General features: G+C 43.3%; 1 protein-coding gene across 1 annotated transcript in view; it reads left to right on the top strand.

Moving 5' to 3' along the window:
- Positions 1-18,145, top strand: part of gpr153 (G protein-coupled receptor 153) — a 40,207-nt gene that overhangs the window by 12,613 nt on the left and 9,449 nt on the right. Inside the window, exons 2-4 of the mRNA XM_080764174.1 lie at positions 3,423-4,053; positions 7,688-8,117; positions 17,334-17,523. Of these exons, the coding sequence (XP_080620300.1) occupies positions 3,680-4,053; positions 7,688-8,117; positions 17,334-17,523 (994 nt within the window). The 5' untranslated portion in view covers positions 3,423-3,679. The remainder of the gene's footprint in view (positions 1-3,422; positions 4,054-7,687; positions 8,118-17,333; positions 17,524-18,145) is intronic.

Here is an 18,145-nt window from a genome sequence, read left to right as displayed (position 1 = left end):
ATTTTTTCTTCTTCATATATCATCCTGTCCTATCTGTTGTGATAAGAGGAACATACAAGATAATCCCACATGATGTATTGTGTTGCCATGGCACATTCAGATGCTGTTTGCCATTTTGCACAGGCCCAGTGAGAAAAACATCCAAGACTCTGGGGAATTGTCACATACCGTAACTCTGCTTCAACTGGCACAAGACAAGAAAGAGCCTGTTGTCGGACTGCTGGTCGGGAGCAGTAAATTGGTCCGCGCAAATTGCGCAATACCCTGTACTGTCCACACGCTGTACACCTGAAGGAGCTGAAGTTCCATGATACAACTCTAAAAATGTGTCGCGCGATTAAAAAATCTGACTCAGAACCGAGCTCCAATCGTACAGCTTAATATTGACAAATGTTAGTTTGCCGCAGCCGTATACACAGCATGACATACAGTATACTGTTTTATGAGTCTGCTGGTTTAAGTAGGTCATGCATTTAGGCTATTCTCATTTATCACATTCATAACAAATGTCACATTCATTAAAAGACAGTTAAGACACTGACAACAAGGACATTTTAAACCAGCCATAATTGTAAAAAATATATATCTCAACTTTTGAGGCCCAAACTACCAGTGAACAAGAAGTAATGGAAAAGATAATTTTTATTTTTTAAAGATAATCTTTAAGCTACAACAGCGGCAGCCAGTCTACTGAGGTCATGAGTCTGTTCTCCATTCCAGGGGTTCCAGTTCATCGCCCACTCAGGTCTGGCTATCAGAGCGAGTCATATTGGCTCCCTCAGACAGCCATTTATTATACTTTTCATCAAGTGTCATGATCTCACCTCTATAGTTTTAGGCTGCAGACCTAGAGCACAGGCCTTGGCAGTTCCATGACCCAGACTGAAATTGCCATATTAAGATGAATTAAGCTTCTAAGTCAGGGGTCTTCATATCAACTGCTTTTCAGGCCAAGGATCCCTTAGCTGAGAGAGAGGGAGAGATGAAACAGGGACCCTCACCCCTCATATTGTATAAAAACATGTTGCAGATTAAACTTTTTCATAGATTTCATAGATGGCTTCATAGACTTGTTAAAGATTGTGAACCCTTAGTCATTTCGGACGCGGGGCGGCTCGCCGGAACCGGGCCGGCACCCTGGGCGCGATCCTGTGGGTCTGTGAAATGAGGCTATTTTGGAGCTAGAAATCCTACAATAATCATCCTGCTATAAAACGGGGATGGACAACTGTCTGTGCTTCTTTCAGTCTGTCCTCAACCACATTGGAAACAAGCCGTCTGGGGCTTTTTGTGTTATCCTTTTTAGCATAACCTTTGACTGAACTCCCTGCACTGTTAACAAAATTGTTGATAAAGTATTCAATCAATCAATCAATCAATCAATATATATTGTTTTTCCTCAGTGGGTCGGTTGACCAATCTGAGACCGATTACACATATGGTCTTTGACTATTAGCTCAAGCAGGGAGTGAAGTGAGGATGCAGACTTTTTTACTTTTCAACTTTTCCCCAAACTTTTATTAGCATTTTGAGAACTCTGACCTTCCACATGTGCGCATTGACCACTGGCATATAAACTTCCTTATTCTTTTTAAACTTTTCTCAAATTTAAGGCAAGCTATTTGGATCTGTGCCACAGCTTAAATCTTTTTGGGAAAAAAGGACTAAAATCCAGTGGTGTCGGTTGTGGTCCCATGATAGCCTCTTTCCCAGCCTTACTCATCTGCGAAGAGAAAAGCCTGGTCACAACCTATGGCAGAGACAGAGTGTTCTACCGGAAGTGACGGCCCAGAACATCCAGTCGTACATATTTCCCCCGTATGTTATATTTCGACCAATCACAACAATTGTTTTGTTCACAGAGAATGTATGTAGAATATAGAATGAGATTTGGAAAGCGCCGACGTCATTTCATTGGGTGCTAATTCTGCCAAAATTGCGCTACTTCCGTTAAACCACTCAACTGGCTAGGTCTTGCCCAGCGTGGTCCCATGTGGTTGTCCTTGCAACCATGCCGTGGTTGTATTGGTGGTTGTATTGGTTGTGGATGCCTGTGGCGGGGGTGTGTGATGTGGACTCTGCTGTGGGTGGAGATGAGGGGAATGAGTCAGTCATGGAGCAGTGCCAGCCAGTGATCATTGATCGGCACGTGTTTCAGTTGTGTGCTGTGCTCTTTATAGTAGCATGCTGGGGCAGGTTATACACACACAATGCCAGAGAGAACGCCAGCAGATAGAAAGTCCCGGCTCATCAGCAGACCCAGCAATGCTGCTCTATATATACTTGGTGCAGTAGCATGATGCGAAGCATTGTGTGGTTAATGTAGATAGGTTATTTATGAAATATTAAGCAATTGCATGGCATATGTCTCGCCTTAAACATTATCACGACAGTAACTATTTTCTATATATTTTCTTGTAACACAGACGTCAGGGGCAGCAGGGTCGTGACTTGTGAAACTGCCAAGGCTGTACTTACTATATTGCCTGGGCCTGGGCTCCAGGTGTGCAGCCTCCCCCTTCTTTTCTCTCACCTCAGTCAGATTACATCTGCAATACACTCTGGAGACCCTTCCCCCCCCCCCCCCCCCCACAGCCACAATCAAGTATAGGGGCATATTAGCTGGTGTTATTGCACTAGCGGGACCCTTCTTGAGTTCTGAATGCTGGACAGATTACATTTGGTACTGTGGGAGGGACGAGGGAGAGAGACAGATGAGCGAGTGGAATAATGTGGCTCTTGTGGTTTTCACCGTCCCTCCTGGGGGTCAGTCATCTGTGGACGAGCCAACAGACAGGAAATAGATGTGACATCACGGACCAGCTGCGCCAAGCATTTTACGCTCTACATATTCTTCAGCCTGAGCTGTGTAGAAAATAGCCCTGAAAAGTATATACTGAGTGTGTATACTATACAATGTATAAATAATGCTATATCCTGAGTATAGAGATTTATTTTTCCGAGGGAGGGCTTCTTACAACACATTTTGTCATTGTATTACTATATATATTTTAAATGTGCTCAGTATAAATGGTTAAATATTGCATTTGAGGTCCAGTTTGATTATACTGCTTTCCTATTTTAAATAATATAATCAATAGCATTGTACACTATGTCAATTATTTTAAATGATTCACATTTCTAGAGTTGAAAACAAAATAGATAACATCACTTTCTCAATATACTTCTACCTGAATTTCATAATACTTCTCAGCAGCAATCAGGACTGATGGCTTTCAGTAGAAGTAGTGGCATAACATATTTCACTGTTGTGATGTATAGTTGAATAGTTGAATGGGGTTGAGTAATATAAATTCTCCCATCCTTGCTTCTCATACCCCTCCCCTCCTTGCTCTGCCCCTTCTCTCTCTTCTCTCTTTCCTGCTCTGCTCCCCTTCATTCCTCTCTCTTCCCAACTCCAGGTTAGTGACTGAAGTGGCTTGACTCTACTGCTGCCGTGTGGCATTCCTACCATGCTGTTTCCCTGCTGTGCCCAACCCATGGAGGAAAATCCCCACCCGCCCCGATAGGATGCCTGCTCTGCCTGACTCCCTGCACCCCCTCCTGCCCACCACCACCACAGCAGCCGCCACCTTCTCCTCCTCCTCATATCTGCCCACTCTCGCTGACAGCTCCGTCCACCTCTGGCCGCCTGGGCTCTGCCCCATCCCGCTCCGCCATGGTGGATGAGCGTCCGGCCATGAGGGATGAGGTCCTCACCGCCAACACGATGGCTTGGCTGGTCTGCTCGTGCGTGTCCATCCTGGCCAACGCCTGGGGCATCTTGAGTGTCAGTGCCAAGCAGAAGAAGTGGAAGCCCCTGGAGTTCCTGATCTGCACACTGGCGGGCACGCACATCCTCAATATGGCCATCCCCATCACCATGTTCTGCGTCATCACTCTGCGACGCCAGCACTCCACCTACGAGTGGAATGAGGGCTTGTGCAAGGTGTTCGTCTCCACCTTCTACACACTGACACTGGTCACGTGCTTCTCCGTCACCTCGTTGTCCTACCACAGAATGTGGATGGTGCGATGGCCCGTGAATTACAGGTAAAAGGGCATGCTGCTTCTGTGTCTTGCTCGTCAGTTATCAGACTGATTATGCAGTCTTGTTGAGGGCAATGGCAATCTGCAATCAGCAAAAAAAAGGGAACCTTTTCTTTTGAATTTTCTTTTAGGGTAACTGCCTGCGTCTGCGTGTAAAGACTGGATGACAGAATTTTGTCAGAATACATAGGCTTAATAATCATATTGTATTGGAGAGACCATGATGCTTTACATATTATCTATCAAAAGAGGGATCAAATGGGTGTGTCCAGTTGATGTCTCTGGCTTGACCAAGTGCTCCAGCCAACACAACCGGCAGCGTTTGCGGGTGGGAAGCCTGTCACAGCTGTGCTATCTGTGAAGGAGTTGTCACTCTCACCTCATGATCTGTCCCCTTATCTACAGTATGTGTTGGGCTTGGTCACTCATGCACGAATTTGCTTCAAGTTCACTTCCATTCTATGTAAGCAAAGGGACAAATAAAACATTTGCTTCCAATGGCAAAGCCAATTGACATAGATTTTCAGTATATGAAGATCTCGATCTCGGTTGGAGCCACTAGAGGCGAAATGGTACACAAATCCTACAAATAGTCCCCTAAGTAGGCATCTTTTGCTTCTCCCCTGACAGATTTTTTATTATTACAGCCTTCTGCTGCACAACTTTTTGGCATTGTGACATAGTCAATCAAACTTGTGTTTATATAGAAGAGTTAGCGTTAGCACACTGCACACTGATATAGGAGAAATAATATGGCAAAAGTCATGATTTATGGAAAATTATATTATTAAGCATTGGAACACACATTTTATTCATTCAGTCCATTCATTTCACGTTATATTCACATATAATATAATATATACATTTTAAGTATGGGGCCAGAGCCCTCTATGTGTCGTTTTTTTTGTTGCATCCCCTCAAACAATCAGAAAACTGTGAGCTGCAGTGGCCACATTCAGCAAATGGTTGTGCCTGTCAAACCGTGGTGGCTGGCATTGACGGTGTAGAATTGGTAATGCAAGGATTCTTCAGAAATATAGAAAAATACATTAAATTAAATTCATTCTCTAATATTGACTCTCTATTTCAACCTGGTATTGGCCAAATCATGATATCAGCAAGTCCCCAACTGTTATTTTTGGTAACAAAATATTCTGGTCAGTGGTCACAAAGCCCAGAACAATGATTTACAGATTAAAACATTTCTAGAGCAGAAACCATGGCAACTCGCGCAAACCAGTCGGTTGAAGTGTGGCTTAATGGCACTGGGTACATACAGTGATTCACTGTCTTCCTCCTCCGCTGAAGAATCAGGACAGAATGTGTTTCCTACAGTCCACAGATGTCCACATGAAAGTTATGACCACTTTATCGGCTACGCGAGATGAACACAGCATCAAACAATACCTGCTAGTACAGGCTGCTAGCATTCTTAATAAACTAAATTATTCATCTCTGCTTAACCAACCAATAAGGTGCAACATGTAATCTGTATTCATCTTTCATATCAACCGCTCCACGTCTCCACACAATCGTCGTCTCCTCTACCTCTATGTGACACTTACATGTACAGAGTCGTAAATTATGAATTCCACTCTCGTAGTACCTCAGCATCTGTTCTCATTACCCAGGGCTTGTTAGGACCTTTTCCACACTGCATTGCTCTCTTATTGATAATAATATATTCAGCTCTTAGTGATGTAAGCATCCCAGACACATTCAGGAAAAACATATTACTCACAGGATAAATGACGCCCACTTCTCTTGCCACAAAGGCAGTTGCTTCTCACTCTTTGGATGACTTCCATTGTGTTCAACCATGTAACCCAAAGTGTTATTTTTATTAGATACCTTTTCAGTGCCTGCCCGGTATAACGGAAGACCACTTCCCTTCTGAGTCACACATGGCCATGCGGTCCTAATTGAATCCTGCTTGAAGGTTTCATCCAGTCGTTCTCCTATATTGTTTCACTCTTAGCTGTCCTACTCCTTGTCTAAAGGAAAACCGAGAAAGATTTAACGAATATTACTGTGTGTGTGTATTTAACGAATATTACTGTGTGTGTGTGTGTGGGTGTGTGTGTGTGTGTGTGTGTGTGTGTGTGTGTGTGTGCATATATCCTACCAGGCTAACGGATAACGCACTCTAGCGTGGCCATTAATTCAGTGCTACAAAATATTTGGAGACAGTCAGGTCCTGTATTAAGTGATACTACAGCACATTAGGTGACTGATAGCATGTGTTCTGGTTCTCTCCAGGGAGACAGGCTCGTTCCGCCTGCCAAAATCGCTCCAGGACATCCGACACTTATGGAACTTGGTCACCTCAACACATGAAGAATCGGAGAGGATCTAGTTAACTAAACTAAACCACAAAAGTCTGCCAGTACGATTCCCTTAGCGTCACACCTAGTTTTCTTTATATAGGTCAGCACAAGTAGATGCCAAATTGATAGAATTGGCTATTAGATTTGAAGAGTAGGTTACTATGTAGGCGGCGGGCCTACCTGTTGTTGCTTAATTTTGTATGTGTTCTGATTGATTGTTTTTATTCTAACTGACACCATGAGCAGGTCATTGCTAAGTGTTTTTGGGCCAACAATCACAGGGTTTTTTCAGTGCAGACAATGTGAAAAACCTCAAAAGTACCACAGCAGCCAAGGGCATAAACACATTGCAAATTACTTGGCTGTAATAATTCATTTGGAGGTGAGAGGAAATGGAAAATCCCTATGCACTGAAATAGACATAGATGAGGGCAATGAAAAGCAATCTTTCACCATCAGTAAACCATTGATTCCCTGCCTTTTCAACCTCAGTTTATTGGAATATATAAACTTTTTGCAAGAATGTGCCAAAAGGGTTATTGATTGTAGATTAATTGCACCATTAACTTTTGTGTAATTTTTCATGTCCAAGTTTCCCAATTGTTTGCCATTTTAGAGTACTACAGGCATCAATACTTTCTGGTACAAGTGGGATGGTGATAAGGCCACCACTTCACTACGTTCTTCCGGACCTGCTAGCAAAGCCATGTGTTAGATTAGAACCTGGCTCTTGATTTACGTATGTCACCTCCCTGAGCCCCTCCCCATCATCCCTTTTCTCTATCTTTTCATGTATATCTTTCCACTGTGCTTTGTAGTGAGGCTTTCTAGATTTAAATACCGCTGTGGTTTCATAATGGATTCTTATTGTATATGCAGGAGCGGCATTAAAGGATCTGGGGGACAGTTTCAAGAGCTAATGTGGTGGCCCCCCATATCTACACACATATATATATACACGCCGGGGGCAGGAGCGGGTTTCGGTGAGTCAGTGACTGAGGTGTTGGGGGCCAGACTCACGAGTTTCAACCGTTTCAATTGGAACGGTTGGAAAAACGCAGCTAATGCCGCTACTGTGTATATGTTACACTCTCACACACATGTTCTGCAAAAGACTCGTCTGGCATTGGAGGATCTTACAGCTGGTGTAGAATCAGTTTTACAATTACAATGGGAATATAAAATGTGAGGCCCCTTTCATCTGGTTGCTATTTGATAACAGCTGAACTTTGAAGTTCATTTTAATTTGCTTGAATTGCATTTTAGTTTAATTCGTTTAAACTGAATGTCTGTCTGCCTCTTCTTTCCAGGCTGAGTAACACCAAGAAGCAAGCGGTGCACACGGTTATGGGCATCTGGATGGTGTCCTTCATTCTGTCCACGCTGCCCGCTGTGGGCTGGCACGATACCATCGACCGCTTCTACACCTCCGACTGCCGTTTCATCGTCACGGAAATCGGCCTGGGCTTCGGTGTGTGCTTCCTGCTGCTGATTGGTGGCAGCGTGGCAATGGGTGTCATTTGCATTGGCATTGCCCTCTTTCAGACCTTCTCCATCCAGGCGGGCCACAACGCCAACAAGAACAAGTTCAACGTGCCCACCATCGTGGTAGAGGATGCCCAGGGGAAGCGCCGGTCGTCCATCGACGGCTCAGAGCCACTCAAGACCTCGCTGCAGATAACTTACCTGATCAGTGGCATTGTGTTCATCTATGACTTCCTGACCGGCTTCCCCATCCTGGTGAGTTCACTCACACTTCACTGTATGAGTTAAGGCCGTTTCAGACAGGGAGCGAGCCACACAGGTGTTTTCGCCTGGATTAGCGACGTGTCTTCTCATGAGGGGCGCAGGACGCATAGCGCCTCTCATTGAAAATTAATTACCAAGGTGCATCAGTCGCTTCCCGTCTGAAAACACCTACTGTATATGTTACAAGGTGTCAGAAACTCATTAGCACTAGTGGCCTACATTAGAGCGTGCGTGCACACACACACACACACACACACACACACACACACACACACACACACACACACACACACAGAATGTCATAAGATTATGATTATAGTCAAGCATGACAAAATACTGTTGTCTGGTAGTGGAGTCTTTCTTGCTGTGTGTGTGTGTGTGTGTGTGTGTGTGTGTGTGTGTGTGTGTGTGTTTGTTTGTTGCTCTGCCCTTTGTTTACTTGATTTATTTGGCTGGTTTACATGGTGTGTGCGTGGCGTGTGCGCATGCGCACACACATTCGCATGCATATGTGCCTGTTGGTATGTGCGAGAGAGAGAATGTGTATCACAATCACACATAGTGCAGCGACACATGAGCCGTTCACACAACTTTGTGTTTTTATCCTTTTTTGTTTTCTTTCTCCTAAATATTCATCAAGTTCTCAATGTTGATGTAAAATTTGTACTTGATTCTGTGAAGATGTTCGGCGGTGGCTCAGGGGTAGAGTGACTGGATAGGAACCACTTGTGGTTCCCAGTTCAAACCCGGGATCCCCCAGAGTTAGTGTCGAAGTGTCCTTGAGCAAGACGCTGAACCCCTAATTGCTCCCGATGTGCAGGTTTGTGCCTTGCATTTCCTCCGGCATCGTTGTGTGAATGTGTGTGTGTGAATGTGCTTATATAGCACCTTGGATAAAGGCGCTATATAAATGCACCATTTACCATTTATTGAAGACTGCATGAGATCTCTCCCTGTCCCTCTCGAAAGATCATACATTTCCAGTAGACATTTTGATGACGTCATTAGCGCTCCCTCCCTGGTTCAGCTTGTAGAGGCTGAAGGGGCAGAGTGAGGGTAGCAGCAGCACACCACAGAGCATGCTCAGTGGATGTAGAGATGAGATGGAACACAGAGCATGCTCAGTGGATGTAGAGATGAGATGAAACACAGAGCATGCTCAGTGGATGTAGAGATGAGATGGAACACAGAGCATGCTCAGTGGATGTAGAGATGAGATGGAACACAGAGCATGCTCAGTGGGTGTAGAGATGAGATGGAACACAGAGCATGCTCAGTGGATGTAGAGATGAGATGGAACACAGAGCATGCTCAGTGGATGTAGAGATGAGATGGAACACAGAGCATGCTCAGTGGATGTAGAGATGAGATGAAACACAGAGCATGCTCAGTGGATGTAGAGATGAGATGGAACACAGAGCATGCTCAGTGGGTGTAGAGATGAGATGGAACACAGAGCATGCTCAGTGGATGTAGAGATGAGATGGAACACAGAGCATGCTCAGGGGATGTAGAGATGAGATGGAACACAGAGCATGCTCAGTGGATGTAGAGATGAGATGGAACACAGAGCATGCTCAGGGGATGTAGAGATGAGATGGAACACAGAGCATGCTCAGTGGATGTAGAGATGAGATGGAACACAGTCAGAGCATGCTCCGTGGATGTAGAGATGAGATGAAACACAGAGCATGCTCAGTGGATGTAGAGATGAGATGGAACACAGAGCATGCTCAGTGGATGTAGAGATGAGATGGAACACAGAGCATGCTCAGTGGATGTAGAGATGAGATGGAACACAGTCAGAGCATGCTCAGTGGATGTAGAGATGAGATGGAACACAGAGCATGCTCAGTGGATGTAGAGATGAGATGAAACACAGAGCATGCTCAGTGGATGTAGAGATGAGATGAAACACAGAGCATGCTCAGTGGATGTAGAGATGAGATGGAACACAGAGCATGCTCAGTGGATGTAGAGATGAGATGGAACACAGAGCATGCTCAGTGGATGTAGAGATGAGATGGAACACAGTCAGAGCATGCTCAGTGGATGTAGAGATGAGATGGAACACAGAGCATGCTCCGTGGATGTAGAGATGAGATGAAACACAGAGCATGCTCAGTGGATGTAGAGATGAGATGGAACACAGAGCATGCTCAGTGGATGTAGAGATGAGATGGAACACAGAGCATGCTCAGTGGATGTAGAGATGAGATGGAACACAGAGCATGCTCAGTGGATGTAGAGATGAGATGGAACACAGAGCATGCTCAGTGGATGTAGAGATGAGATGGAACACAGAGCATGCTCAGTGGATGTAGAGATGAGATGGAACACAGAGCATGCTCAGTGGATGTAGAGATGAGATGGAAAGTGAACGCTACTCCCCCACAGAAGGTCCTATGATGCTGTTTTATTATTTAAATGAACTTTAATGTTTCAGCTCATCTTAGGCCAGAAATAGGTCAGACAATGTGTGTGTGTGGGTGGGTGTGCGTGTGCACACACACACACACACACACACACACACACACACACACACACACACACACACACACACACACACACACACACACACACAGTTTGTCCGGATTTGGGGGCACTTGTGCTTGCTTGCTGTACTTTCTCTCTATTGGCCATGATGATGGAAACATTCTCAACAGTACAGTGACAGTAAAGGCTGGGCAAGTATCCAAATACTCCATTATGAAACCACTGTCATTTCTACGTACACCAGTCGATAGCAACTTGATTTCAAACATTGTATGATTGATTTGCTGCAGATTACTTTGTATAAAAACCTCTTTGGTTATATCTACATGATTATTTATGATTAATATACTAGATGTTGTAATTATGTATTACCGGTACTTGGATGCACTGCGGCTAGACAGGAGGGTATGGAGGCGGAGGGCATCGATCCAGGCGTCCCGGGTTGGTGTTGGCTAGTCCGCACTCACGCATCGCATCTTTGTAATTATGATTATTATACTTCATTCTTTCACCGACATCCAATGAGTCGGTCGGTGTGAGCTTGCCACCATTGGTGTGTGAATGTGGGAAGTGAGGACGTTGGCGTTGACTGTTCGCCGCTTCACCTCCCAAATGTATAAATGAATGGACCATTGTAAAGCGCCTTGAGCACTTGGAAAAGCTCTATAAAAATGCAATCTATTATTAATCAATTCATGGTGCCCTCTGTAATACCTTTGTTCAATAAGAACGATCATTGATCGTGGTATCTATTACAGTTCCTTTCAACAGGTCCTCCAGCGGAGTATGTGAAGTAGGGCACATATCTATGCTTTGCTATGTACGACAACTGAGAGGAGGAGATCAATAATAGCAATCGCCTTGCCTGGCTGGGGCAAATACATATTTGTTTACAAAATGTTATGGCGATTTCTATATTATTATTTACTATAGTCCTACTAGACCCCAAGAAATTACACCTGGCCACACAAGATCACGGGATCTTCTGAATGTGAAAGGGGGTACTATAGGGGGACTAGTTTGTCACATTCAATAGATCCCGTGATCTTTTGTGGCCAGATGTAATTATATGGGTTCTAGTAGGACTATAGTAAATAATAAATAATAAATCGCTAAAAAGAATTGTAAAAAAACCCCAACATATTTAGCCCCATGTTCGAATGCCCCTGCAAACCTAGAGACTGACATTCTTATGATCAAAATAAGAACATTATAATGGTGTGTAAAAACTAAATGTAAAACAAAATGTAACATTTGCCCTGGTCTGATGCTAATGCAAGTTCATTGAAGCCAGGGTGGGCAACGCTTCTAGGAACATCTGTCTGAATACCAAAAAAGAAAAAGGTCATTAAAATTGACATATTATTGCTTATAGCTACTTTAAAGTAAGATAAATAGAAATCCAGATTTGTTGAAAGTGCTGTCCAGTGTCTACACTAGCTCATTATATTCAAAGACAAAGAGACATTTTCTAGGGTACAGGCTTTAGTTTCGACATACTATTGGTCGACAACGACAACCTACCTCAAACCCTAACCTAACAATACCCGCAAGCACAGAGCAGCACATGTTCGCCAACCTTAATCTGATCGCCAACATTAACGCATGTTCGCCAACCTTATTTTTAATTTTTTTAATTTTTATTTTATTTGGCTAGAAAAAGCAGTACATTATAGACAGCATTTCTCTTAGATATATACAAGGACACAAGTACAATTCCCAGGTTTTTTTTCACCCCTCTTCCCTCCCTCCCCCCTCATCCCCCCTCCAAGTGGATGTATAATCCTTGCTTTTTATTATCAAATCAACACTTAAAAGGGGCAACATTGTAGCAACATCGCGTGTGTACATTTCAGAAGGAGAAAAATAAGAGTGGGCAGAAAAAGAAAAAGACAAAGACAAAAAAAACCATTAAACATTTTGTACAAAGATCATAAAGCAGGCAATTAGGACCAGTGAGATCACACAAAGTCTGCTCTCAGTGGGGCAATGTGTACTATCCAGTTGTTCCAAATTTGGTAGAAATTGTCTAGTCTAGTTCTTAGGATGTATGCTAATTTTTCCATTTAGAAAATATCCAGGACTATCCCGTGCCAATCGTCCATTGTGGGTGTGATTGGGGTTAGCCATCTTCTTGTTATTGACTTTTTGCTGGCTGGCAAGAGCACCTGCAGTAGCTTTGTGTCTCTCGTCTGGTTAAGACATTCAATGTGGCCCAGGTACAAGGTTGTGAAGTTAAAAGGTATTGGAGTATTAAATACTGAACACAGTTATTTGTGAATATTGTTCCAAAACACCCTCAACTTGGGGCACCCCCAGAAAATGTGAAAGTGGTTGGCTTTCTTTGCCCCCCACTGCCTCCAGCATGGCCTATCATCACCTTTGTGTTTTTCCTGATACGGGGTCTTAAAATATCTAATAATACTTTTCCAACAATGCTCTCTCCAGTCCATAGAACAGGTTGAGGTAGACTGGAACTCCCAGATCCCTCCCCATACTTCCTCTGAGAGTACAATTCCTGCATCCCTCTCCCATCTCTCTTTGATGTACAACGTGCTTTCATTTTTAGCATCTGAAATTGCACTATATAACTCAGAGATGGATTTACTTGGCTCCACTGTAAGGGCTGAACTCTGATTCAACTGCAGAAAACTCTTTGAATTTACATTCTTGATTGATATAGTGCCGCACCTGGAGATATCTGTAAAAGTCAGCCTGTTCCAAACCATGTTTGACCTGTATTGATCTGAAACTATCTACTAATTTAATTTCTTTGTATAAATGACATGTAAGTTGTGACATCTTTCTCTATCCATGACTTAAATCTTATGTCGCCTTTATTTGGGGCAAAATCTGTATCGAAGGCACACCATCTGAAAAGTTTCTAAAAAAAAATTAAACCACATGATCTCACAACCTTTTGCCACACAGTTAACGTATGGCTTATCCATGGATTATTGATCCTCTCTAATCGGTCCGCCAAACCCTTGTCACCTATGTTCGCCAACGGGAAACTTAACACATGTTCGCCAACCTTAATCCGGTCGCCAACCTTAATGCATGTTCGCCAACCTTCTGATCTGATCGTTTTGCATGTCGGTCTTATGTCGGATAAGCGTGCATACCCTGGTTTCTACATTGTATTTTCTTATACTCTACACTAGTCTAGTTGTTTTACAGGTTTCATACAACACAAATAAATGTACTTATAATAAATTAATGTCTGTAGACTCCGTATTGTTACTTTAAGAGGTCACGGCTGTTATTATATTATTGTTTATAGTATTGTTTCTTGGTTGTTGTTTTGCCATTAAAGACCATGGTTGCAACACCTCACACTAAATTCAAACTTAAAATGGCTTTTAGTAATGCTTTTAGTCATTTAAGTCTTGACTTAAAAGCCATTTAAGCTATAACTAGGCTAAGTTTGAACTTATTGTGAGGTTGTGCAACTGGCTCCTGCTCTGGCATTATCCCACCACTGATTGATTACCAGCAAAGTAATATCCTTTGAGCTCAATACTCAATTAGCCTCGGTACCCAGGCTTTCATTTTCGCCGGCGGAAAAAATGAAAGCCTGGAGGAACGCATTGGCCGCTCTGGGCTAGAAGTGGGAGTCAACCCTTCTGGGTGGGCGTCGCTCCAAATGAGCACTGCCCGGGGGAGAGGAGGGGCCGGGGGTGACTGACAGATCGGTGAGATCCAATCAGGGTGTGCGCAAATCTCTGCCACGACCTGCCCCTCTAGACCAGAAACCTAACACATTAGCTCAGGCTAATACTCAATTAACAGGCCAGTAAAACATGATTGATCTCACCGTGAGCTGGAACAGATAACCGCATTATGCCGTATTGGCTCACAGCGCAAATCAGTTTTGGTGCCAGATGGATGCGTATGTGCTTCATACAGAGATTCAGTGAAGCCCATCATTAATTCTGCCTTGATATACAGTACAGGGGAATTATTTAACTAAGATTAGAGCTCTTCAGGGGATCACAGCTGCTTGGAGGTTAGTCAGTTTAAGAAAAACGACAGAAATGTGTAATTTGTTAAGCTTGTTGAAAAACTGGCCGTGCAAGACAGAAGTTGTCTGTGTTTAATATGTGAGTGAAGGAGTTGCATGGCTATGTCCATTCCTGCTGAATCAATAAGAGAGAGCAGATTCTTGGCTGTGGATGGTTTCTGAAACAGTTTGTTTTAGGGTCCTCCTCGCTGTGACTGTGTTCACCGTGATTCGTTGAAGACTGCTAGTATTATGCCTTATCAGGCTGTACTATAAGTCTTATATGAATCTCTACTTGTGCTGGTGAATCATGCACACTGACGTAGGATACACATATAGACTTAACTGTATGCCCACACAACTGTATGCACACAAATATTTCCCATACATATTAAACAGACAAAACACACACACACACACACACACACACACACACACACACACACACACACACACACACACACACACACACACACACAATTAACAAATTAACACCAAATTGCTGTAGTTGGAAGTTGCTCTTAAAAATACATGCTGTATGTTTTATGAACAGTACAAGCTAGCTTAGTAAATTGATCAAAGAGCTCATTGAAAAGGGCTTTGGGCGTTCCTTGTAGCACACACCAACCTTTTTGATCAGAGAGAGAGAGAGAGAGAGAGAGAGAGAGAGATGAAAGCCCAAAGCCCATCACATTTCCAGGGCTGTGACTACAGAAACAGTTCTACTTTTCTTTATGGCCTGCTGTAATGAACACACTTGCACACAGCCACAGACACACACACACGCACACACAGGTAGCCTACTGTACACAACACATATTAACATGTATTAACTTACAACTTCTGGGATGTATTGTATTGATGTATTGTTTATCCCAGCCTTACTCGTTTGCGAAGAGAAAAGCTTGGTCACAACCTAAGGCAGAGAGTGTAGCGGCGCTGCGGCGCAAGTGTAGGGCTGGAACATCCATCAGATGTATTTCCCCCGGATACGATATCTTTCGACAAACCACAACACTTGTTTCATTCACAGAGAATGTAAACAAATGTGTAAAACCTCAACGTAATTTCCTTGAGTGTTTATAGTTCCTGGAGTTCAATGCATTAACAGCATTAAGAGCCTACAGTTCAATGCATTTATGCCTATAGTTCAATGCATTGTGGATATTTTCCTGTGTCTTTGGGAGCAAGTTCTCAAATCACAGAACACTCTGGGTGTGTTTTTAATGTCAGATTGCAGATTTTAATGTCCTCGCAAATTCAGAACAGAACAAGCGGAAATCTTCCGGTGTGGAAAACTTAAGCCAATGTGGAAGTGGCTTACACATGCATTCTACAGTATCTAAGTAACGGGTGAAAATGACCATGTTTTCACGTTCCCTATTACTTGACTAGAAATCTGTCTAAAGAGTTTCAAGCTGTCAATCGGTGGTTTCAATGTGTTCTGTGATAGTGATAGGTCCCATTTAGAGTAAATCGATGGTAAACAAGTAAATGCATTAGGGAGTGCCCTACATCGTGATTGACAGGTCGATACCATATCTACCACAGCGATTAGGATAGAGGTGGAGCAAAGCCTTTCCCCTGTGCCACCCTTTTCTCCAAATATTATGGACACCTGCTGACTACATACAGTAACTGCAAAGTTCTGGGTTTAATTCTGGGTCAGGGTTAGTGAAGGTTTAGACATTAGGGCAGTTAGTGTAATGCTTGATGCTGCTGCATAAGTTGCACGCTGGTGTCTCATGCTGAAAATAGCCGTCCTACAAGTTTGCAGTGTGTTTTACGTATGAAATTGAATGTATTGTTGTTCTGTTGTATTAATATTGTGTTAGCAGAGTGTTTGTGTGACACTTTGCTGCTTGTACCTGTATGAGTGAATGACAATTAAACCGCTCTTGCTTTACAGCATTTCATATTTCACATTGAAAACTTCCCTCCTGCTATCCCCACTGTAATTTGTTTAGGTATGAATACTTCCCATGGAGTTTCCGTTCATTATTACAGTCATTATAAGAATAAATGGATTAATTTAAATGTAGTCTGGCAAATGTGGCCATACTGATAAGCGATAACGTATTGAGCCAATTAGAAATTGTGTTGCAAGATTGATTACTGTACTTAGGCTTAGATAACAGCAGTCTTCTAGACCATGGAAACAGAGCCATTGAATAGCAAACACTTCTCAGGTGGTCAGCTTTAAAGCTGCAATCTGGAACTTATTTTAACCAATCTGTATGATACTAGAAATAGAGTATGATGCAATATTACTAGTACTGCAGTGGTTTACTTGAGGGTGATCTACCGGTACCTACTCTTTCATTTAACCTGGTGTTGCGTAGGGCACTGCTGGTTGACTAGCCCTGCTTGACACTTATAAGCCCAATATCTCCCCTGTCCCAGGGCGGATTCCCCCTTGGTGAGCAACTGAGGGTGAAGTCAGAAAGCGATTGCATTGCACCTTAGACCAGCTCTGACCTCATCTAAAATGTAGCACAATCCCCCCCAGAGCAGTATATTCCCTTTGGACTCACTTAATCATCTCCCCTCTTTCACGCCACCCTCGCTTTTCTGTCTCCTTCTAATATGGTGGCAAGTCAAGCAGAGGCATCCGGGGAAATTGTGTAAAAATAAACACAGAGAAAAGGTGCTGTTCAAAATTTTAATGACTACCGCCACCCCCACCCCTCTCTTTGCCTTTTCTCCAGGTGGTGAGCTTTGCCAGTCTGAAGTACGACCGCTCCTACAACTGGATGGTGCTGTGCGTGCTGTGGTGCTCCATCATCCAGTCTATCCTCCTGCCGATGTTCCTGTGGGCGTGCGACCGCTACCGGGCGGACGTCCGCATGGTGTGGGAGAAATGCGTGGCCATCATGTCCAACGACGACATAGACGAGGGTAATGTCCAACTGAAGCTTTGTGTCACACGTTTTTGTGTTGTTTGTTTTGTTTGTGCTCACCAAATATAACAGATTTTCACAATGTCGATTCAAAAATCTGAGTGACAACCTTGTGCAGCGAAGTATAGGGTTATGCTGCAGTGTCCCCTCTCTGCCCCCTCCTACTCCTCCTGTCCAACCTGGCATGGAACTGTGGATGGTGATTCCTATTCCCTAAGACAGTTCAATGTGTGGATTATTGGGTATGGCTATTGGCTATCTCCTTCATCGAGAGACGTGAGAGCGAGAGAGGGAGTGGAGAATGTCCTTCTTTGAGGACATAAGAATTTACAGACCCATTAAGCGTCTGTTAGCAAAGAGGGGTATAGTCTTTGTGATAGTAAGTCTTCCCGCTGTGAATTTATGTTTTGGTATTATGTTCAATGATGACAAACTTAGACTAGGTGTAGAACACTGTTTCACAAACACTGGGCCAGGACCTATTTGTGGGTTGGGGACACATTGTTATGGGTCGTGGGTAAATATCCCTTTTTTTGCTACAATTTTTAAATGTAAACAAAAAAAAAGAGATCATACATTTTCAGATAAATATTTCTTTCATATCTATGAAAAAGGAAAGG

This window comes from Protomyctophum bolini (assembly GCF_963924005.1).
Source record: "Protomyctophum bolini genome assembly, chromosome: 5".
NCBI lineage: Eukaryota > Metazoa > Chordata > Actinopteri > Myctophiformes > Myctophidae > Protomyctophum > Protomyctophum bolini.
This window is presented reverse-complemented; position numbering and strand designations above follow the sequence as displayed.